This window comes from Sinocyclocheilus grahami, unplaced genomic scaffold (assembly GCF_001515645.1).
Source record: "Sinocyclocheilus grahami isolate Dianchi unplaced genomic scaffold, SAMN03320097.WGS_v1.1 scaffold393.1, whole genome shotgun sequence".
NCBI classification, from domain to species: domain Eukaryota; kingdom Metazoa; phylum Chordata; class Actinopteri; order Cypriniformes; family Cyprinidae; genus Sinocyclocheilus; species Sinocyclocheilus grahami.
Window position 1 is genome coordinate 833,055 of NW_015505572.1, and position 23,606 is coordinate 856,660.

Consider the following 23,606-nt stretch of genomic DNA (forward strand, 5'->3'; position numbering starts at 1 on the left):
AAACTGAACTATTTTAATGGCTACAACAGCAGCTGTGTAATTGGGGAAGAGAGAAAGAGAAAATAGACACGGGCTCCAGTCGGACTCGGCCAGTAATTCTGATAATCTGTCGGATAAGGGCCGGACTAGGGCATATGTTTGAGGCCCGTGCAGGGTTCTGCTGAGCTTATTTGGTAGCAAACTCAATAATCATATACGCACGAGCGCACTTTGGATGTGACTGCGCACCGCCTCTGGAGCGCGCGAGTACCGAATGGCTTAAAAGGACGTTCAAATAAATAATAAAATTTTCTGACGATGCAACAATGACCCGATTAGGCAAGTGACTATTCTGTCAACTGTCCCGAAAAGCGAGTGAAAGTCTTGTACCGCAGCGTGCAGCGGCTCTTGTAACGCTGACAAGATGCGTCGATGTGAAGCCGTTTGAAGAGAAAGTCAAAGAGAGAAGATGCGTACAGCTGAATCACTCACGCTGTTTTCAAATGACTGATTTGATCAGTCTGTGTGGGCTGGACTCAGTCTGTAGGTTTGATTATTTACTCATCAAACCTACATGCTATAGCCTATTGAATAAATGTGTGAATATCCATCATTTTAAAGTCAAAAGCTGCGGGAATGAGTAAAACTATGCGATACAGCCTATGCGCAATCCCGCATCGAAATTCAGGACCTGATTAAACTATTCTATTATACAGAGTTTTGTGAAATAGATTTCAATGACTTTTCCAAAACTTTCTGGGTTTATTTATTTTTCCAAAACGTTTCCAAGCCTGGAAATTAGTGTTTTAAAATTCCATGACTTTTCCAGGTTTTTCATGACCGTACGAACCCTGTATAATGCAACGACACTTACATCGTCATCGCATCTTGTGCACCACGATAAGGCTCCTTAACGCACACCTAAAATTCAAATGCAACATTTTTCATTTGAATGTGGATTTTTATTTGAAATTTGACAAATATTTGAAATTTAAAAAAAAATTGACAGCCCTAATGAGAACGCCAAAACAGTACTCAAAAACAGATGGGAAAAAGTTTATATATGGTACCATTCCTTGAATAGGCTTAATTGTGTGAGAATAATAAATGTGAGAGAAAGCTTGAGCCCTAATAACCAGTTTGCATTTATGATCTCAACTATGTACACTCATAATTTCAGGGAATTTCATGCACTTTCACTACACAAATCAGTTTTTGTAAACATCAAATATCAAACACTTATTTTGCATTTGTTCCAAGTGTAAAGAGCTGAGGATTAACATGAATGTGGATTTTTATTTGAAATTTGACAAATATTTGAAATTTAAAAAAAAATTGACAGCCCTAATGAGAACGCCAAAACAGTACTCAAAAACAGATGGGAAAAAGTTTATATATGGTACCATTCCTTGAATAGGCTTAATTGTGTGAGAATAATAAATGTGAGAGAAAGCTTGAGCCCTAATAACCAGTTTGCATTTATGATCTCAACTATGTACACTCATAATTTCAGGGAATTTCATGCCTTTCACTACACACAAATCAGTTTTTGTAAACATCAAATATCAAACACTTATTTTGCATTTGTTCCAAGTGTAAAGAACTGAGGATTAACAGTAAATCGCAAACAATGTTTCCCACCAGAACTGATGTCAGAAACTTCAGAGTGTCAGCTACTGTTAGCCGTAGTTTTTATCCATATTTAGTGAAAGTTAAGTACTTAATTGTTTGATTTGGGTCTCGGAGTGTTAATGTTTGTCTAAAAGCCTAATGCAAACTTATGCTTTCAGACAGCACTATAATCGTACCTTGATAGAATCCTCCGCCATTGTTAAATCCCCGGCCTCGGCCCCTACCACGTCCTCTTCCTCTGCCCCTGGGATTGACCGCCATGTCAGCAGGCGGCCCACTCACCATTCCAAATCCAGCAGGGTGCTGAAATGAGCAAATCAGTCAATTATGCACAGAATATATACGTGAAGATCATAATGACACTGAAAACAGGAAGAGCCAGGCGTACCATTGGAGGCATTTTATTCTTCTTGTTTGCCTCCGAGTTGGAGCCTTCTGGGAAGAGCTTCTCCAGGGCTGCAAGTGCTGCGTAAGCCTTCGCCACCTTTTTATTGGAGCCGGTTCCCTGAAACTTCTGTCCGTCGATCTCCACCTGCAGCGAAAAATAGAGAAAAGATGCCGCTTTTTTATTTGATCTGTCTAGAATATATAAGATGAATTTAATGAGAATTCCACCTTACAAACACGTCATATGAAAAACTAGAATGTGTCTCTGAGTCTGTGCCCTCACCTCCATGACGAAGCGTTTGTCGTGGCTTCCGCCGGTCTCAGAGGTGAGCTCGTACTTCAGTCCCCTGCGTTTTTCGTTCAGCTCCATGACTGGGTTTTTTCCATGTTTGGTTAGGATGGGCCCCTGCTGCCGAGCGCTCTGAGAAAGCGAAGGAGGAACAGCAAGCTCTTATAAGACTGAATAACTTGCATTACTAGAGGTTTCGTGTGACTAACTAGTCAAAATTAAACCACAATTAATTGAATTTGCACTTTTCTGCATGTAGAACCTTACTGTTAAAAGTATGTTACAGTGATGCTGTAGACTGTTTAAAAATGTAGGGTCGGTAAGATATTTTGGTCAAAAACACAGTTGTGAAACATTTAAAATAACAGTCTTCTACTGTAATGTATTTTAAAATGTAACAGTTCTGTGATTAATAATTTTAAGCATCATACTTAATAAGACAACCAGTCTTTTTTTGCCGATTTGCTGATATAAGAAACATTTCCTATTACTATTATTGTTGAAAACAGCTGTGTTGCTTCATATTTTTGTGGAAATTGTTTTTCAAAGTTCTTTGATGAATAAAATACAGCATTTAATTAAAATAGAAATGTTCTGTAACAATTCAAATCTTACGGTCACTTTTAAAAAATTTAAAAGCATTAATAAAAAATTAAAAATCTTACTGACCACAAACATTTCAAACATGAATTTCCTTGATGTAATTTACTTTAATAAAGAAAAAATAAATAAAAATGAACTATTTAATATTTAAAATAAAATCCTTATATATTGTAATTAATGAATCTTCTTTAGAATTTAATTTTATAATTTTTTATTTGCATCCAAAAAATGCCCACAAGTTGCTTATTAATTCAAATGTATTGCAATCTGTGATATTACATTTTGGTCTTCATGAGCAAATATTTGGATACATGTTGGTAAAAATCTTTGGTACCTCGTCAGTGGGGCTGTCTGTGGTTGGTGCTGGTTCTGGCTCCATTTGGGTCACAGTGGGCAAAGTCTCCTGTGTGGTCATCGGCTCCTCCTGTTTCACCATTTCAGCTAGCTTTTGCTCCAATCCGGTTGGCAGACCCATATCCTGCAAGACCTGGAGAAGGAATTAAAAAAATTCAGTTTCTACCGTTTTAGACTGATCCAGTAAGCCAAATAATTGATCTTCTGATCTCTTACTTTGACAGCTACGTGTAGTTTGGCAGTGCGTTTGGAGGGACCAGAAGCTTCAAAGTTCTTTCCGTCCACCTCTACGGCCATAGTAAACACCGGCACATGAACGGGCCCAGTCTGAGAAATGAGTTTGTACTGCAGACCCGGCTTCAGCTGGTTCAGACGCATCAGGGCATTCATGGCCTGTGGCGGCTCTGCCTTCTCCTCTGGAGCTGAAGGCCAGAAAACAAGGTATGTTTTATGTGCAAAGCTCTGCATAACTCCACTATAAGCAGATTAAGAACATCTGAACAGCATTTACATTTCTTTTGCAATTTCTTCTTCTTCTTGTTTGGATTCTTCTCATCAGTAGCCTCCTCGTCCTCTATGGGGCGTTTCATTGGCAGCATGTAGGTTGTGCTGGGTGGGATTTGAACTATGGAGAAAAAAGATGACAAGTCAAGTTTCTTGCTTCCAAATAAGATAGATTTGATACACAAAACATCCATGAAGTAATGAAAAATGTCCACTTTCACTCACTTTTACCTGTGTAGTCAATAGGTGTCTCACTCCTTGGTTTTCGGGGCACTTTTGAAGGAAGCGGGTCCATGCCGAGTACTTTGTGCAGCTGTCCAAAAGCTGAAAGCCTTAAGGCGTGCTGTCAACCAAAAAATGAAAACGTCACCCATAACGCTCAAATGAGATCTCCAAGCGATCAAATGCAAAACTGTAATAAAAACGGTACATTGTGGACAAACCTGAGCACTCTGGGTGATGTCCTCCCGCTGCTGGCGATCCATGTGACTGATGGCATCCATTGGCTCCTTTTCGCAAGGGTCACAAATGCCTGAACCATCTAAAGCAGATAGATTCACATTCAAATTAAGCAATTTTAAAAGCATCTTTGTAGTATTCTGGACTTCTCGGGCCTACATAATGCTGATTGGTCAATAGAACACTATGATATGCTATAATGTGAACAGTGCACTCAAAAATGGTCTTTCATACTGTATTTTGATATACTGACAGGCAGTCATTTTGTAATCTGTTTTAGATATGAAGTGTGGAGCTGACTTACCAGCCATTAGGATTCCAGATGCGAGACACTCGAGAACTCTACGGAGAGCTTCTCCTGCTCCCATTGGCCGATTCCCAGTGCCAATCGCCTTCTCGCACAGCAGCTCTAAGGGCTTCAAGAAACAACAGCTACATCATATAGATGCCAACACCTAAACGTTTGCCTATATTATTTTTATCTAAAAATAATTAACAGGGAGTAAAAAAAAAAAAGACCAATGCTTGTAGAAAAAATTATATCACATTAATTCTTAAAATTCTGGAACAATGTAACAATGTAAACAACACAATTTTAGACCAGCTTTTGTTGCAATTTAAATATCAGCCACCCCTATTTTCGGGTTGTTTTGTACTTACCCATCCTCGCAGAGGGGCCCAGGTAGGAACACGCGCACAGAGGTCCCTCAGGATACGGATGACAATCACACAGGAGCGTAGTCCATTAGCCCTGGCCTAGAGACAAAAGCAGGAGGGATACAAGCCAACGGTTTATCTCATGGAATCATAATGTGGCACAACACCAAAGCAATAAACAAAGAAAAGGGGTGAGATTTGCCGATATTGAATAATGTGTCGATAAGCATTAGCAATGTAGAAAGGGTGGCAAATGGTTAAGTTACAAAAAAAAGCAATTACTCAGTTGAGAAGCTACATATATGACAGATATTAAGAGACCAGATTAAAAACGTCGAGCTCAAGAGATGAGAACACAACAGGACTTGTGTTTGTGGCTGGCCTTGCGATCAGATATTAAAGGGTTAGTTCACCCAAAAATTTGCTTGTGTTTTACTTACCCTCGAAGCATCCTAGGTGTATATGACTTTCTTCTTTCAGACGAATCCAGTCGGAGTTATATTAAAAATTGTCCTGGCTATTCCAAGCTCTATCATTGCAGTCAGCGGGTGTTGCAGTTGAACAGTCCACAAGTCGTCAAATAAAGCGCGCGCATCCATAATAAAACGTGCCTCTCACGGCACCGGGAGCTGAATAACGGCCCCCTGTAGCGAATCCATGTGTTTTTTAAAGAAAAATATTCATATTTCAAACGTAATAAGCACTTTTCTCTCACTTCCGCTGACTGTCATACACTGAAGCTGTTCCGGCAGATGACGCAGCACGTATGCATATCCTCTGAGATATTCTAGTCTCGCAAGTTTGTTTAATAGGAGCAAAGGAAGCAAAGTTTCCTTACTTTAGCAAAGGAAAACCAGTCTCCTCTTGAATTTTATCGAAATCCTCCGACATTTTTCTTTGCAAATCCTCGGTTTGTACTTCCAATTCGTGATCGGCATTTTGTTTTGTTCTCTCTCCGCATTCGTCACTAATCACGCAACGCCGACATCAAACGTCATCCGCCGGTACTGCTTCAGTGTATGACAGTCAGCGGAAGTGAGAGAAAAGTGTTTATTACATTTGAAATATGGATATTTTTCTTACAAAAACACATGGATTCGCTACAGGGGGCCGTTATTCATCCTCCGGAGCCGTCTGTGGCACGTTTTATTATGAATGCGCGCGCTTTATTTGACGACTTGTGGACTGTTCAACTGCAACACCCGCTGACCGCAATGATAGAGCTTGGAATAGCCAGGATAATTTTTAATATAACTCCGACTGGAGTCGTCTGAAAGAAGAGAGTCATATACACCTAGGATGCTTCGAGGGTAAGTAAAACACAGTCTAATTTTCATTTTTGGGTGAACTAACCCTTTAAATATCAGAACTTAGTTTATACAAGTGAGAATGTACTAGAAGATACTAGATATGGATTAAATCTAAAAAGCAGCTGCTTTTTAAAGCACTGCATGACACCAGTGAAACCATGATTACACTGATATGGTGGAAAAAGGTGCAATATTCCTTTTTGGCATAAATGAAAGCCGACAGACTTTTGCAGGGACCTGCATTAAATATCTAAAACTTACAACAATGTTCTGGGTTCAATACAAGTTTTAGAGGCGGCATCTGTGGCATAATGTTAATGCAATAAAAACAAAAAGTGTCTCATAGCCCAGAAAGGTTGCATTTTTTCATTAAAAATGCAGTTAAAACAGTAATATTAAGTAATATTACAATTTAAAATACGTTTTAATTTATTTTATATGCATATAGTCTATTTCTATATATTTTATCTTATAATTTTTTTTTTGAAAATTAGATTTTTTTTCCTCAGGGTTCTTAAAAAAAAATAAAGAGTTCATATTGAACAGCATTTATTTGAAATACAAATCTTTTGTAAAATTCTCAATGTATTTACAGTCACTTCTGATCACTTTGTGACCTTGCAGAATAAAAGGTATTAATTAATAACTTTTAAAATCTATTCTAAATGTTCATTTCTAAATTTAATTTTTCTATAATAAATGTAAAAGTGTTAAAATAAAGTTCACATGAATGGTTTTAAATGCCATGTTTTTTTTCCTACTAGCCAGCCAAATAATCTCTTTCTAGTTTCTTTCCACATCTCATACAAAAGCTACAGGGTTTGCTGGCTTTATACCAAAAGGACAAGAGTTGAGATACTATATATAAATATACTTTTGATAAGTTGTGTATTTTAAAGTTTTTCTCCTGTCTGTATTCCATTATAGCAATACAAAAAGTCAAAATTAATTGTGGCAATCAATATTATGCAAAAAAAAGCTGATGACTCAAATTAAATTGCACTGAATCCAGAACATTCCTATGAAGGACAATTCGAATGATATTGGGGAAAAAAATATTCTCCAGCGAAGCGTCAAATAGTATGGCGGGCTGCAGAAATACTGCACATCCCATTTTTCACAGAAATGCTTGAATTGTAAAAAAAAAAAAAAAAAAATAACTGTAAAAGCGGCAGTTGATACTGGCAATGACGTCTCAAAAAGGTAATAAACAGTTTATCGATGCGATAATACACTTAGTTAAACTAGCCAGGCATAGGTCAGACAGCATTGACAAAGATGTCCTTGGCAACGCAATTCATAACCATCCAGCAAGAATATGACATTCTACCGGAGGCAAATACACTCCCACAAATAAAATCTACACAGAAAAACACATTCAAACAAACAACTGAAAAAAATACAGCATGAAATAAGGTTAACACAAAAACAAAATAATAACAAACTCAACTACTAGAAGACAAATAAAGACAAGATGCAAACCTGGAACCACTTGGCGTGGCGGAGGGACGCCAAGGCAGTCAGGCATTTCTGCCTGTCCAGTACATCCGGGGGATCGTTGACTGATAGCGTTTCTATTGGCAGGTGGAATAAGAAGACAAGGTACGGTTTGACCAAGGGGTTTTTCTGTCTCACGGCCAGGGGGGGGAGGAGGCAGATAACCCCTACCAAAGGCAGTAGAGGGGAGAGGAGGGGGAACCCCCCCAAACAAGAGCAACCCTTCCTGTGCTAGTACACAACAGCAGGACAGAAATCTACAAGTGGCTGGAGCATCCGGCTCTGTTCCAAACCCAAGTGAGGCTACACTCGACAATAAAAACCATAAATCTAGTCGTTTTCTACTTTATATTATTAACACACATATATTGGACTTGACAGTGAATGAGCCTTTTTATAAAAGCTTAATTAAAATTGCTTTAACACATTATTAGAAAAAATTAAGTAGATCATTTAAATTACATTGAAATTTTACATTTAAACTAAAAACATGTGCCTAAACGTTCATGGTACATTCCAATATGTGCACATAAACTAATGCACACAGAAATATTGAGTAAAACAGTCTATTTTTTTTTTTTTTAAATAGACAGAACCACTTATGATACTTTTGAACGAACTGATAAAAAGACTTACCATAAGAAAGTACACCATTTTAGATCAAATTACGGCACAAAACCATCATAACACTTCGGTTGGTTGGCGTTTCAATGCCATGCCAAATTCCTTGGCAATTTTCATGGCAAGTCACAAGTTTAAATATTATAAAATAGTCATTTAAAAGCCTATTTATAGTTTGCTTCACATAAACTCTAAAATGGATTAAGGGTTGACTGTTACAAATTTCTGTGAAAGTGTTTTAATAACGCTTTGGATAAAAGCATCTGCCAAAATGCATAAACGTTATTTATGTGCAACGCATCTGGACTAACTATGGAAGACACGTGATGATTTCGTCAACAATTTTCTGCCACGGTCTTCACCGGTGATGCCTCAAGATGGCGTCTAGGTAGGCAGCTCACTATGATTTGGAACAGAGCCCTTGTGGCTGTATTTTGTGGCATGAAGTGTACAGTGAGTGAATGTCAAAGAGAGGTTCTTCTATGGCTCGAGTATCTGTGAGATCGGAGTGCATTTGTGCATTCATGTGACATGGGGGAACCCCTCCCCCTCGCCCCCTTGTTTTTTTTTTTTCTGGGTGCACTGCCTTGCCCCTTCCGAGACAGAGAGCGTCCAGTTGGTCAAAGGTCCAGCGTCCCTAAAATCGACAAACTAGAAGGCTTGACAGAGAGAATCAGATTTTGAACCACAGGCAGCAGTATTCAGATACACAAGAGGTATGATCAAAACGAGTCCACACTGCAGCAAAACTGATGGCTCACGATGATCTAAGGCAGGCATCACTAACCGAGGGGTCACAGATAGGGCTAGGCTTTGAGTTCGGCATCAAGTTTGCTCTCCATTGACCCTTCGTTAAGCCCCGCCACCCTTTGGTTACCTTTGCATCGCTTATACAAGTTTTGCAGGAAACATCCAGATATTTTAAGTGTTATTTTTTTAATAAGATGTGCTTATTAAATATTTTTTTTATATTAATTGGAATAAATTGTGACAATGCAAAGTATCATAATCATAATAAGTTTATTGTAAAATGACTAAAAACTGCAAAGGGAGCAGCTTTATTTAAAAACAACTGTAAGATGGCAATGTCATAGAACATGGCATACAATTGGTAAAGATTTAGCAGCAACAGTTTACCATATTTTGGTTAAAAAACTTCCATAGACCAAAGACCAGAAGTTTGTCTGATAAAATGGAGAATGGCAAAAGCTGCCAAGATTGTAAAAATGGGGTTTAGCCAAAGGTCAATTGTTTTCTTACCGAAACAAGTTTTTATTTTGGTGTTTTTCCTATACAACACTCTAGCCCTGAAAAAGCTCTTTACTAAACTAAAAAAGGGCGCCCACAATTTTCTAAAGTTAACTACAGATCCATTGAGTTACTGTGACCATATTATGATCACTCTGGGTCGAATCTATTATTTACGCTGTATCCTAATGTCTAGCATTATCTATAACCCTCCTGCCCTCTGTCCAGCCTCTTTGAGTAAGGCTCTGTCAACAAGTCCTGGCGAACAAACCAGAACTCGACAATACTTCTGCTTCTCATTTTTGCTGCAATGCAAACCGTTCCCTTTCTTCTCCATTATACGAACACATGCAAACAACAAGGTTTGTGATTTTGTTTCTTAATTCTCAGTAAGCCTTCAGTAAACTCTCCTTTTAAATACTTCAAAGGGAACTGGGTCTTATTTAAAGCTTTACCCATCACTTATGTTACTGTATATTGGGCCATCAACACTCTAACATCACGCTGCAAGGAACTGTGAGACTTCAGGTGGCAGTAAACATAACAATTTGTGTTAAATGACTAGTCTGTACACAATATCCCCAAGCTCCATTGAAGGCCCAATAAACAATATCCCTGCCTGAGTCCATCCCATCTGCATTTGCTGTCTCTGGGGTTGTGGGGTGGTTAGAGGAAGCATAAGGCACTTGATTTCAAACCTACCTCCGGCGGCCTGCTTCTCAGCCTCCTCCCTCACGAGAGGTGACGTCAGGTTAAGGGTGAGGGTCAGCGGTGGCTCCTTGGAGTTCTTGATGACAATGGTGGCATCACGGACGCACGGTTTAACGTCATAGCTTTCATCTGTGATGAGCTGTTGGAAAGATATGCATGTTTTTTTATTCTGCCTTTGTAAACAATGCTTAAAATCAGAGATGCAGACATACCTTAAGCTGCACAGCGAGGTTCTCGGAAACTTTCTTTAACAGGGTGATGGTGGGTTTGTCTTTGCACAACAGCACAAGCTCCAGATCAAGATCTCCTTTCAGCAGGATGCCTTTAGCTACCAGCCCCACACGCATGACTCCACGCAAAGAACGTGAGGGCTGCTCCATTGACTTCGGTTCACTGGAGAACAAAATATGAGGGGCAGTTACATGAGAGATACCAACCCACTTCAATAACTAATCATGCAGTCAATATTAAAATTGCATAGTGATCAGAGAAGACAATTAAAAATTCTCACGTCTCTTTCTCGCCATCTTCATCAGACTCCAAGGCATTCACTTTGGCATTTCCTTTCTCCTGCTCGTCCAACCAATCAGAGACAGCCTTGAGGGCACGTTCGGTGTGGGCCACCATGTTCTGCACCCCCTCCAGCTCCTCCTGGGTGGGATAGATGGCAGAGTGTTTGGCCATCACATGGCGATCGTCGTTCACAAAGATGCGCATGGAGCGATGACGCATAGGAGGCGGCTTCACGGGACCAAAGAGAGAAAAACATTAATATACATGACAAAAGGTTGTGCACATACACTACTGTCCAAAAGCCTGGGTTCAGTAAGTTTTTTGTTCTAGTTCAGGTTTTTGTTTTAAGTAATTAATACCTCTATTAAACAATGCATTAAACTGATCAAAAGTGCTAAATACATTCATAATGTCACAATGTTTCCATTCCAAATGGAGCTTTGGTGAGCATAATAGACTTTTCAAAAACACCTAATGTCATACTGATCACTTTTTTGAACACTTGTGTATTAGCAAAATTCAGCCTTTTCTCTTTATATTAATAAACAAGCTTAAGGTAAACAAAAACATCTAATTTTCCTATACGTTTGCAAAAAAGCTGGAAATAATTTTTTAAAACAGGGTGGCTGCTCTGTGCAATTACTGGCATATTAGTATAATTAATTAGTACTATATGGTGCATATTAGCACTAGTCAGTAGATTTAGTGCACTTTGGTATTACCATTATTTCTAGAAGATTAAATCTGACTGCAAAAGCATTAAAGTATGTATACTTTACCATAATGGCTACAAAGTGGTTCTTCAGTTTGGCAGCGTTGGTCTATATGTGGCAGATGAATGCTTCACCAGTTGGTCTGTAACAAAAAGCAATCAGTTTCCTGTATAATAATCAGTCGAAACCTATAATGCAGCAAAAACAAATCTTTCAAAGTCGTTTTAAAGATGGTGTCAATCAAAATGTAGTACAATGTATAGTTACGACTTTATTTATTAATTCAGTGTTAATACTAGTTCCATGATACAATAACACCAGTGTCACGGTGTTTAACATTAAGGCTAAAAAAAGGATTTGAAGTAAAATCCCAGTTAGAGCAATTCTGATTCTGCTTCAGATTCCATACAAATCAAGGCCTAATCCATAATCTTTCTGCACCCCGGGAATTCACAGATCACAAGAGCATCACATATTTAGATCTCCATGGAAATGTGTATTATACCAGGTTTAAAAAATTTTATATGCCACAGATCCTTTGTGTTAAAAACTAGCAATGTATTTCTGTATATAAAGAGCGGATTTTACTGTTAAAAATTAACGTGCAAAATATTTAGTTTAGATCGTTACATTATATAACGTTCTTCTATGCATTAGTACACTATACCATTTGTACATAAATCATTTTTATTATTTATTTTAATAATCTTTTATATTAAGATGAACACTTTTTTTTTTTTACCCCCAGCATCCCCTGGGGGACTCCAGACCGCAGTATGAAAATATCTGTATTAAATAGGGGCTGATTGAGATTGATCACGTTGGGATGATTGATCGGCGGTGTTAAAAATTAACGTGCAAAATATTTAGTTTAGATCGTTACATTATATAACGTTCTTCTATGCATTAGTACACTATACCATTTGTACATAAATCATTTTTATTATTTATTTTAATAATCTTTTATATTAAGATGAACACTTTTTTTTTTTACCCCCAGCATCCCCTGGGGGACTCCAGACCGCAGTATGAAAATATCTGTATTAAATAGGGGCTGATTGAGATTGATCACGTTGGGATGATTGATCGGCGGTCTCTAAAAGGCCGATCTCAAGCTGATGACGCTGCCGTGAGAGGTTTGGAACGACATGCAGCGGCACCGTCTCAGTCCGGCGAAGGTGAAATCATTATAATGCTGAAGGTGAGGTACTCACCTTCATATTTCTTCATTAGATAACTTAAGTAATTTGAAAACCTTGTGTGAGACGTAATTTCCCAAACAGCGAGAGTGAATGACCGCGCACGCACTCTTTCAAAATACGCAAATGTCTTCAAATCACCACATCACGTCTGTCTATAAATGAGCTGCACGCTGCACAGTTGACACAGGAATTGTCACTTGCACAATCGAGGCAGTGTCACATCGTCACTAAAGTTTATAAATTGCATTTCTTTTTCATTATTGCCAGTGTTTAATTCAGCACTCACGTGCTCTCCTGGAGACCGTGGGCTCATGCACACTCGCAGCACACACACATAACACTAGTGACACAGGAATTGTCACTTGCACAATCGAGGCAGTGTCACATCGTCACTAAAGTTTATAAATTGCATTTCTTTTTAATTATTGCCAGTGTTTAATTCAGCGCTCACGTGCTCTCCTGGAGACCGTGGGCTCATGCACACTCGCAGCGCACACACATAACACTAGGGCTCGATTTTTCGATTAATCGTTTTTTTTAAATGACGTCGATTTGACATCGATTCTCAAAAGCCACGAATCAATCTTTTCTGGGATTTAATTCAGCACACATTTAAAACAAGATCTGATTAACGTGAATCTTATCATTAATCTTCTCCACTAGATGTCACCCTTATTTACCTTGCGCGATGTTACAACAGAAATCCTGTCATTCATTCAGCGCTTATCATGGCCATACGCGTGATTCGCAATGCTCAGGTGAAATGCTATAGTAATACTTTAATCTGCGGAAGCATTTGATATCACGCATAAGGCGCCACGATTTCCGCAATGAATGAATGAATGAATGGCGGGGCGCACTGTTTTGTTTACTACACACATACTAAAGTGCGGATGACGCTCGCGGTGTTTTCTGCTTCTGCCGTCTCACTATATGATGATATGAACATGAATGTCATCTCCAGCTTAGGGCTGGACGATATGGCCAAAATTGATATCACAATATATTTCTTAATATATTTTATCAATACGATATAATTCCGATATCGATATTAACACTATTTATCTGAAATAGAAATCTTTTGTAACATTATAAATGCCTTTATCATCACTTTTGATCAATTTTAAGCATCCTTGCTAAATAAAAGTATTAATTTCTTTCCCAAAAAAATGATAAAAATTATACTGAATGGAATAGTGTATGTTACAAAAGCTTTTTATTTCAAATAAATGCTGATCTTTGGATCCTTCTATTGATCAAAGAATCCTGAAATTTTTTTTTACTTAACTGTTTTAAATATTGATAATTAGCAAATCAGCATATTAGAATGATTTCTGAAGGATCATGTGACACTGAAGACTGGAGGAATGATGCTGAAAAAGTACCTATGTATGATCACAGGAATAAATTACATTTTAAAATCTATTCAAATAGAAAGCAATTTTAAATAGTAAAAATATTTCTACATTTTACTGTTTTTGCTGTACTTTGGATCAAATAAATGCAGCCTTGGTGAGCAGAAGACAATTCTTAAAAAATAATAATAAAAAAAACAATCTTACTGTTCAAAAACTTTTGACTGGTAGTGTAAGCTGAACTTCTGTTGTGAAAAAATCATATCACCATTGAAAAAAATTATATCGCGATACATATTGATATTGAATTATTGTCCTGCCCTACTCCAGCTACTCTGAAATTCACTTCATTAGCATTTTACCGTTTCATTTGAGAAAACTACTGTCATATCACATACACAGCAGCTGCAAGTTCTTCAGGGCAACCCGTCAAAATAAAAGTTTAGTTTAACGTTAAGAAACTGTCAGAATATATTACTATTTAGCAGTCTTAAGACTCAATGCTACTACTGCTAATAAATATTAATAAATCTTTATTTTTAAAGGAATAATCACATCCGTTTTCTTTTTAATTTTAACAGTAAACCTCTGTTGTTGCAGCACTTTGTTTGCCAAAAAATAAAAGGGTTTAATTTTCATTTGATTAGGATAAATTAAATTAATATTTTATGCCTTCATCTGATTACCAGAAAAATTAAGAACATTTTATAGGGCCCTATTATAATTTTTTTTTTTAAAAGGACACATACAAAAAAAAGTATAGGTTTAAAATACAGGCATGTGGTTCTTAATTTCTTTTTATTAATTCACCATTTGTAAACTGATGTTTACTGTTCATTTTTTAGAAATATCAATAGCATTTGTATTAAAACTATATTCACTGAATGTAATAAAAAAAATCGAGAATCGAATCGAAAGCTTGCGCATCGAAATCGAATCGAGACATCTGAATCGATACACCAGGTTCACATTACTCTGTTTGCCGTGCGTATGTGGTGCGTATTTTTTCCGTGCTCATGTTAACGGATTAATAAAGTGTTCACTGCACACGGTTGCTGTCCGTCAGTGCGTTCAGTCTGCAGCAGTGCAGAGATCGTTTCTGCACCGAGTCTATTTTTGCTGCGCTGCACGCACTGAATTAAAGTAACAGCGCATTATTTGCATTAAATATAAACATGGATTGACACAAATTTAGTAATTACACCATAAATGCATATTATTAAAGTCTACCCTGTTTCCTGTAAATTATATTTTTGTGATAACGTAAGCAGTTTAAATGTTTTGCCACTTGCTTGAGCAACTTAATCTATAAATCTAGAAGTAAATGCAAAAGTAAAAAGCATTGAATGATGTATTACTTATATTTGTGTTTAAACATGTCTGTGAAAGATTGTATTACTGTACTGCGTAAAAGAAAAGAATCGCAATGCTGAAAAAACTTTCACTTACAATGTTTGGATTTGAAATCAAAATAACGGATAAATGTTGTGTTTGTGGTAAATAGCTATGGATCAGCAGCGGACTCCTGTGTGAAAGCTGCTTCCCCTCTCACAAGAGACACCTAAGAGGGGAATTCCCCCATTTTCAAAAATGAAATTCAGGCCCTGAATAAATGTCTACAAATCCTAATTGGAGTATCACTATAAATAGTTATAAATGATAAAAAAGAAGGCTTTAAAAAGATCGGTATCGGCAGATACTGCTTTCAGTCATCGGCAATCGGCCTCAAAAATCCTGATCGGAGCACCCCTAGGATTCAATTTAAGAAAAACAAATACATAATGCATATAATAATATTAAATCTTGGTTTTGGCTCTGGTGGGACTGTCCTCCTCAAATATTATCATTGAGCATAAGTACCTGAGCATTGAAGCAAATACACTTGTAATGTGTAACGACAATGTGTAATTACTCAACTTAAATGATCTCTTCCCTTTGTGAAACACACATATATCACTGCGTTATATAATCTGTGCCCATGTAACAAGCAGGACACGCACTTGTTGGCGCCGAAACCGCCCCCGTATCTCTAAATTCAACCAGAGATCAGTCAAATTAAAATAATAACAACGTATCTCTTACATAATCAACATACACGCAAGTCAACGTGATATTGCACCTCAAGCAACACAATGCTGAAGGAAACAAGGGAAACGCAGTAACTTGCACTTCGCAGCTGTGCGGCCATTTTAATGCAGCCAAACAATGGGGACAGTCTGCGCAAACATCTACCTTCATTCACACAACATTTGGCCCTTAAGATCGCATTCACCGTGATCGAATTAAGTTTGTACACGTAAATCTGGCTAATTGCGCCGGGGAAAAAATGCTTTCTGACCAAGATACGCATTTGATTTAGAGACACGGCCAAAGACACCGAATGAGATAAAATGGTCGTGACTCTCCCCCAAAACAACTAAAATAAAAAAAAACTGTGCCAGAGTGTTTATTTAACTAGATTAGTAAATAAGACAGAAAAGACGACTTTTTAATTAATTTAATTTAAATGCAAGAGAAAATAAAATAAAGTAATGCCCAATTCTCGCTGCTTTTGTGAAACGCATAAGGAGCTAGCGTGCTAATCGCTAGCCATAGCCGTTTGCTATCGAAATAAATGCATTTCTGGTGCGTTTAAGTGTTGAAACGACACATTTAGAGTCAACTTAAATGTATTCACTCGATATAGTTGCACCTCAAAACATTTTAGACCACCTAATGTTTAATAATTTTACGTTTTTTGCATTACTCACCAGCGCAGCGACAAGATGGGCCTTTTCACTGATTTGCCGCTGTAAAGAATCAGCGTGCGCCGAGGAACAGTGACACGTGATATCAGTGGACCAATAGGATCATTCGATGGCGCGTCAGCGACAGAATGGAGTGAATGGAGTGGGCGTGGCTTTGTAATTCAGACTGGCGCCTGCAAAATGGAACATTTTCTTTCTTTCTTTCTTTCTTTCTTTCTTTCTTTCTTTCTTTCTTTCTTTCTTTCTTTCTTTCTTTCTTTCTTTCTTTCTTTCTTTCTTTCTTTCTTTCTTTCTTTCTTTCTTTCTTTCTTTCTTTCTTTCTTTCTTTCTTTCTTTCTTTCTTTCTTTCTTTCTTTCTTTCTTTCTTTCGCCTGGCAAGGAAGGCGTCAGCTGAGAAAATTTGTCAATTTGTGTATGCATCAAAACAATGCAAAGTGCAATGTTAAATTGACACACTGTATTTAAATAAGACAAATGAATGACTATTTAAATATGTTTTTTTTCCTGTAAAAATGGGTCATAGCCAGGACACGGGCTCGGTCGAATGGAAATGGGCAAATTACAGAAAGAACAGTGTGTAACAATGTGGCTTTTCTTCTAAGATGGTTTCATTTTTAAATTGGTGCTATTTGTCACTAAAAAGGTAAAAACAATGCTAAAGATATATCTTTTGAGATCTGGTTGATAGTAGCAAACTAGAGTTTTTTATAGTTGTCTTTAAGCCAGTACCTTTTCAAAAACTACTAGGTATTAGGTATTGATATTTACACTTTAGGAACTGTACTTATGTACTTTTGAGGTAGGCCTATAAGGTACATTTTGTACTTTAGCGGAACGACACATGACAGCTTTGTACCTTTTTCTGAGAGTGCCAGTTTTGAAAAGAAAGCCAGGCCTAATAGCAGTCATGTAAATGCAACATCCTGACGTAGAAAGAGACGGAAAACTGAGATTCTTCCTGAAGTGAACCTTTATTGGTCAAAATAATATTCAATAGCTTCTACATTCCATAGCTTTTCAAGATCACACATAGTAGGGCAAGACACAAATGTACTGATACAAGAACACTGAGACGGTCATCATGCACATGTAAAGGTTCTGCCTTTAGGTTGCAGTGATATTTACACTATTTCTTCATTATTTGACTTTTACTGTATGTAATACTGTATGTGGACTATATAGAATCCTGTGCAATAGCTCTGAAGCCAAACAAAGCTTCATGTTCAAAGACATTTTGATGAATTTTATAATGAATCACCAAAAGAGATGGTGCATGTTAATCCTGAACAATTGCAAACTAGCTTATTAAATCCAAGGCTAGGGCTGCACGATTATGACAAAAATCATAATTGTCGATTATTCCCTTGAAATTGTAATTGCGATGATTAATTGCGATTATCACAATTTACACTGAATGATGTTTATACCGTTGTTTGGTGCAACTGCATGCCATATTTTATATGAAAATAAACAAGCTGAAAACACTCTAACTGAAAAACCTTTAGTGCTTTTCTATAGCATTAAGCCTCAAATGTCAACTATACATCGGATTGGTTTCTTCTTTCAATTATAAAAAAGTAAAAATATGAAAGGTATTATAATGTTATACTAAAACTAAAATTAAAATAATGGGGGAAACCCTTAAGATAACATGTAGAAAGAAAGAAGAAATGCATATTACGCACGCAGAATAACAAGTGGACTTTGAACGATTACGTAATTATGGCATCCATAATTGTAATCGCGATTAGAAATTCGATTAATTGTGCAGCCCTATCCAAGGCCCAAATTTTCTTTGCTCCTGTGACTCCTCCTGCCCTTTTTATATTTCCTTTTCCTTAGTTTGCATGGGAAAAAGGGTTCTTTTTTTATATAATACTAATAATTGAGGTGACATGCATGTTTGCAGTCCATTTCACATTGTCACTTATCAGACTCACTCTACGAAGTGCAACTGTGACTGCCAACTTTTTCAGCAGCCTTGGTTCCAGAACTATCCTCCCGTTCATTTTCTCCATAGGCATTCTAGAAAACTCTTCAATAGAGTTTTAGGATTTCCTTCAACAATACAAACCAAGGCAAAACAGTATCTGAAATGGATATGAAACAAAAGTACAAGACTGTGTACTTAATTATTTTATGACAGAATGAGTTAGTCATACCATGAAGCATTGTGAATTATGTAAATAAATAATAAACAATGGTAATGTATGAAATGATGGGCTATAAATCAATAATGATAGGGTAAAATGCAATATATTTCATTGCTATGTATAAAGTTCATTCAAATGCATACACATTTTTTATACATATTGTTGTTGCATGGTAAGGAATTTGCAAATGAAAAACCCAAAATTTGGCAATTTAAATGTAACAAAATGGAAAGTCTGTCTTGAAACATTTATACATTATTGTTAAAGTCCATTTCTTTATGGAGAAAATGAATGGGATTTTTACTTCCAGAACCCCGCTGTGCTCAATCATAATGCTTATTGAAGTTTCTGCGGTTCTAGAGCATCGCTTGCATTACAACTTCCAATGTGCTGCTTCTTCATCCACCCTTTAAGCAATAGGAACTTAGATCTGTCTTCAGTAATGCTGCACTGCAACGATTTTGGTTAATAACAGCCTATTTTTTCACCTTTTCCAAGTCTCTTCCATGTGGTAGAACTCATACTCTGGAATCCCTCCATCAGTTCCGATTAATTGTGCTTTTCACCGAGTTCTGGAAGGAGCTGATCTCCCACCGCCGGAATGTGCTTCCTATTCGGTTACTGCGGCCGGTGGTTATGCGGTAGATCTTTCTGAGGACGGCCCGGCGTAGAAGGATATAGACCCAGGGGTCCAGAATCTGGTTCCAGGAGGCCATACGCACTCCCATTACCATTAAAGTCCTGTAGTTTTTCAGATCATCCCCCATCATCCCCCAGCTATACGAGCGGATGACTGACATCAGACCGAAGATCTGTCAGGAAAACAGAGAATGTTAGTTGTAGTCAGTGGATGAGGCAATATAAAGTCATGGTATAACAGCAAAAGAATACTAAGGACTAGTCAGAAACAAGATCAAACAGGAAAATTTAATTGATCAGAAGTTGCTCATTCATAGCTCGTGAGACATAATAAATCCTCAGTTGTGATTCATCCTCACAATGCATTCAGCTCTGTTTTGACCCCTGAAGAGATCATTTAAAATATCGAAATAAAATGCATGGCTTTTCTTTATGGGAACCAAAGTTTTCAAATGTGTCAAGACTATCAAAATACACATATGCCATTTTTATAGATTGCTTTTTAAACAAGTTCTTTTTTTAAGTACCAACTTTGTGTTGAGTCATACGGCTCACAGAACTTGTTCTTTGAAGAAATGTTCATATTAAAATTCCTAGAATTGTTACTGCAGACTTGGCAAAACTACACAGTTTGAGACAGTTGACATATAGGCTATTGTGGAGGAAATACATGGAATTACTCTTTTTTTTCTCAGGAGAAAAATCTGAGAAGGAAACTTTGTTTTCTATTTAATCTTATTGCTGTATAGGAGAAACAATTGACATATCAGTACAGAGATCTCGTTTGTGAGTTGTCTTTCCAATGGTGTTCCTACACAGACAAACTTAAAAAGTCTTTAAAAGAATAAAATAGTTTTCTTTTATTCATTTTTTATTACAATCAGAACTTATGTCTATTTATATAAATTTTGAGCATAGAATACAGTATTTTTAAAGTATACTTTGTCACTTGACTTCTAATATTACTTTAAATATATCTAATATAAACTGTATTTTCAGCATTTTTTGTTATGCATACTAATTTACATCCATATTTGTATACTAATTTTATATTGTTCTGTTACAATTATTTGCTTGGATCCTTCTTTAATCTTATGTTAATCTTTAATCTTATTATTTGTTTGCATGTGAGGTACTTGGAGCTTATTGTAATACTTTTTTATTGTACGGTCCTTAATAGACAGACAGACAGACAGACAGACAGACAGAGACACAGATAGATAGATAGATAGATAGATAGACAGACAGACAGACAGACAGACAGACAGAGAGACAGACAGAGACATAGATAGACAGACAGACAGACAGACAGACAGAGACATAGATAGACAGACAGACAGACAGACAGATAGATAGATAGATAGATAGATAGATAGATAGATAGATAGACAGACAGACAGACAGACAGACAGACAGACAGACAGACAGAGACATAGATAGACAGACAGACAGACAGATAGATAGATAGATAGATAGATAGATAGATAGATAGATAGATAGATAGATAGATAGACAGACAGATAGACATATAGATGATAGACAGACAGACAGACAGATAGACAGATAGATAGATAGATAGATAGATAGATAGATAGATAGATAGATAGATAGATAGATAGATAGATAGATAGATAGATAGATAGATAGATAGATAGAATGGTTAAGTTGTAATGGTCATACTCACCAGCAGAGGGCTCCAGCAGATGCAAGAAGTGACCATAATGCCCACCAGCTGTGCCACCATCTCAATGTCATGTGATTTAGCCGATCTGCGGTGGCACTTCTTCCTGCGCAGACGGGCGTTCACCAGTGTCACCCCGCTGATGGTGTTGCAGACCAGTGCCACGGCCAGCGCGGCCAGTCCCAGTCCAGAAAACAGCAGCACAAATATCACGTCTGTGATGCTGGTATTGTCTAACACGTTTATGAAGCACCAGGTCCACGGGAACTGGTAGGTGTATGTTCCCAGGCGAAAGAAGGGCAGCAGCGCTACAGATAAAGCCAACATCCATATCATCACCAGCACCATCTTGGTGTGGGCCATGCAAATTACGCGGGCGTGCAGGAGAGGCTGCGTCACACCCATGCACCGCTCCGCCGCCATAACGCACCCCAGAAACAGCGGGCACAGGCCGAAGAACACCATGCTGCCGCCCAGGAAATGGCAGGTGGCATCGGGTTGGTAACAAAGTCCTCCAGCGGTGCCAGACATGTAGAGATGCAGAACCAGGGCACCTGGAATAACATGACCGGCAAGGTCCGTAGCCACCAGAGAGCTGGCGAACAGCAGGAATGTTGCTTTGGAGCGCTTCCGCAGACGAGCGTACGCTTTAACCAGGATGATCAGTGCTACGATGTTGGACACGATGCCCAGGGTCATGGACAGGCCCGCTGCCGTGGGGTCGGTTGTGATGTTCAGGTTTTCCCTGCAGCACACCGGTGCCACTCCAGGCACCTGCTGGGTCTGATTGCTGAACCCTTCATTCACATCCAGGGCTGAACTGTTGTAGTGTTGGACAGCTAACATCTCCAGGCTATGGGATGAGCACCACTGAGCTTAGAGATACATATCTTTAGAGAAAAGAGCATAGAAGTGTGTTTATGAGAACTGGGCATTTAAAGCCGAGATTAAGAACTCGAATGCTTCTTTAGCTGTATATCAGATATGTAAAAATAGGAATGCTCTGCTTATTTTGGCTGGAAAGTTAGTCAATTTGGGACAATTTAATCAGTTAACAAGCAAGCGATTACAGCCCTTCCTGTTTTTTCCCTTGTTTATGTACAAACATTCAATGAGGGAAATTATGTCCAGAGGTCTGAAATGATACACTGACACACCTTTCAGAAAACTTTAGTGAATAGAAACATTGTTTTTGCACAATTTCCTCTCCAGGGTACATGAGAAAGCAAACAAATTTCAACACTTCTGACCATTCACCACTGTAATAAGAAGAACTAAACAACTGTTTGAAGATAACAAGATATATATATAAAAAAAAAAACAGATAAAAAGAAATACACAAAAGTATAAACAATGTTTAAATGCTTTTCCAGAAAACCTAAAAATGTCTAAATCAACTAGTTACCAACCTGATTACATTAATGAGCCAGATAAAGTAGATTCTATTTGAAGAGTTTATTTGCAAAAACAGATAACTCCATTTTTTTAAGTTTTCAAAAAGCATTTTTTTTTTAGGCTATGTTATCATAGTTTTATTGTGTTAGTTATTTAGTTATTTGTTTTAACCTAATCAAAATAACCCAACTGCATTTTGATTGAGATTATTGGAATGAAAAAACATGATTTTTGAAAATGGTTAAAAACGGAGTTATCTGTTTTTGTGTGTGTAGCCGATGTGTTAAAAATGTATGCATCACAGCAATTTGAATAACTACACGGTTTCTTTTACTTTAATATGTCATTTGCTCTGTCACTTATTCATATATTTTGGAGTAGCCTACATCGCAAATCTTTTTCTAGTCTATCAAAAGTCCATTTCAATAGGTAAATATTCCAAATATTTACCATTTACGCGTTTTGTATTATCCGTGCTGCTCACCTCACCTGAAAATCTTCATTTTATATCCCCCCCCCCCCCCCCAAAAAAAGTCCTTGAGAATCGAAAGGCGATATCAGACTCCCATCATCCGTTTAGTCCGGAGTCTTCTTACTTTTCCCGATAATAAAAAACGTATTCCAGTTCGACTAAAAGTGTCTTTGCAGTCTAAATATTGATGTTCAGAAGTGTTAGTGGTATTGTGGTCTTCATTGTCTAAGAAAACATCATGTAAAGGTGTATAAAGTAGGACTGTGGAGTGACCCGCGCGCGCTGCTGTATTTATAGCTCTCAGTGCGCTGTAAATAATGACGCGTCACTGCGTCTCACAGCAAAGTGAGCGCGTCTGCATGCGCCTAGTGTTTTAAACATCACGAGCTTGTACAGTAGCCTATGTGCTTACGCATAGATGATTCTCAGTTATTCTTTTTTAGGTAGGCAGCGCATCACTTTTAATCATCATTGACGCGTTGTAG

At 37.6% G+C, this 23,606-nt stretch overlaps 2 protein-coding genes across 4 annotated transcripts in view; both read right to left on the reverse strand.

Annotated features, from left to right (window-relative positions):
* ilf3b (interleukin enhancer binding factor 3b) overlaps positions 1 to 16,871 on the reverse strand; it is a 21,379-nt gene extending 4,508 nt beyond the window's left edge. The window contains exons 1-16 of one of the 2 annotated variants that reach the window (XM_016231510.1): positions 16,785 to 16,871; positions 11,544 to 11,619; positions 10,763 to 10,992; positions 10,464 to 10,644; positions 10,243 to 10,390; positions 7,657 to 7,748; positions 4,868 to 4,963; positions 4,512 to 4,623; positions 4,192 to 4,289; positions 3,980 to 4,091; positions 3,756 to 3,869; positions 3,461 to 3,666; positions 3,225 to 3,377; positions 2,282 to 2,419; positions 2,000 to 2,143; positions 1,788 to 1,914 (exon numbers count right to left, since the gene is read on the reverse strand). In XM_016231510.1, coding sequence (XP_016086996.1) covers positions 1,788 to 1,914; positions 2,000 to 2,143; positions 2,282 to 2,419; positions 3,225 to 3,377; positions 3,461 to 3,666; positions 3,756 to 3,869; positions 3,980 to 4,091; positions 4,192 to 4,289; positions 4,512 to 4,623; positions 4,868 to 4,963; positions 7,657 to 7,748; positions 10,243 to 10,390; positions 10,464 to 10,644; positions 10,763 to 10,992; positions 11,544 to 11,546 — 1,954 coding nt within the window. In that variant the 5' untranslated portion in view covers positions 11,547 to 11,619; positions 16,785 to 16,871. Of the gene's footprint in view, positions 1 to 1,787; positions 1,915 to 1,999; positions 2,144 to 2,281; positions 2,420 to 3,224; positions 3,378 to 3,460; positions 3,667 to 3,755; positions 3,870 to 3,973; positions 4,092 to 4,191; positions 4,290 to 4,511; positions 4,624 to 4,867; positions 4,964 to 7,656; positions 7,749 to 10,242; positions 10,391 to 10,463; positions 10,645 to 10,762; positions 10,993 to 11,543; positions 11,620 to 16,784 lie in introns of both variants that reach the window. The other variant, XM_016231509.1, reaches the window with a different exon arrangement.
* Positions 16,872 to 19,192: 2,321 nt separating this feature from the next.
* On the reverse strand, positions 19,193 to 23,394 carry LOC107550264 (prostaglandin E2 receptor EP1 subtype-like). 2 transcript variants are annotated; one of them, XM_016231512.1, is made up of 3 exons: positions 23,139 to 23,394; positions 21,258 to 22,144; positions 19,193 to 19,746 (listed from the first exon to the last, which is right to left on the reverse strand). In XM_016231512.1, the coding sequence occupies exons 2-3, from the start codon at positions 22,098 to 22,100 to the stop codon at positions 19,474 to 19,476; spliced, it is 1,116 nt and encodes a 371-aa protein (XP_016086998.1). In that variant the 5' UTR covers positions 22,101 to 22,144; positions 23,139 to 23,394; the 3' UTR covers positions 19,193 to 19,473. The 2 variants fall into 2 exon arrangements, with proteins under 2 accessions (XP_016086998.1, XP_016086997.1); XM_016231511.1 differs by having other exon boundaries at positions 23,100 to 23,394.
* Positions 23,395 to 23,606: the final 212 nt, after the last annotated feature.

Excerpts from the sequence above, each read along its gene's own strand:
- LOC107550264 (XM_016231512.1), bottom strand. The coding sequence starts at position 22,100 with ATGTTAGCTGTCCAACACTACAACAGTTCAGCCCTGGATGTGAATGAA. Across the intron at positions 19,747-21,257 it reads TCTGCTGGAGCCCTCTGCTG|ATCTTCGGTCTGATGTCAGT; the intron begins GTGAGTATGACC and ends TTTTCCTGACAG.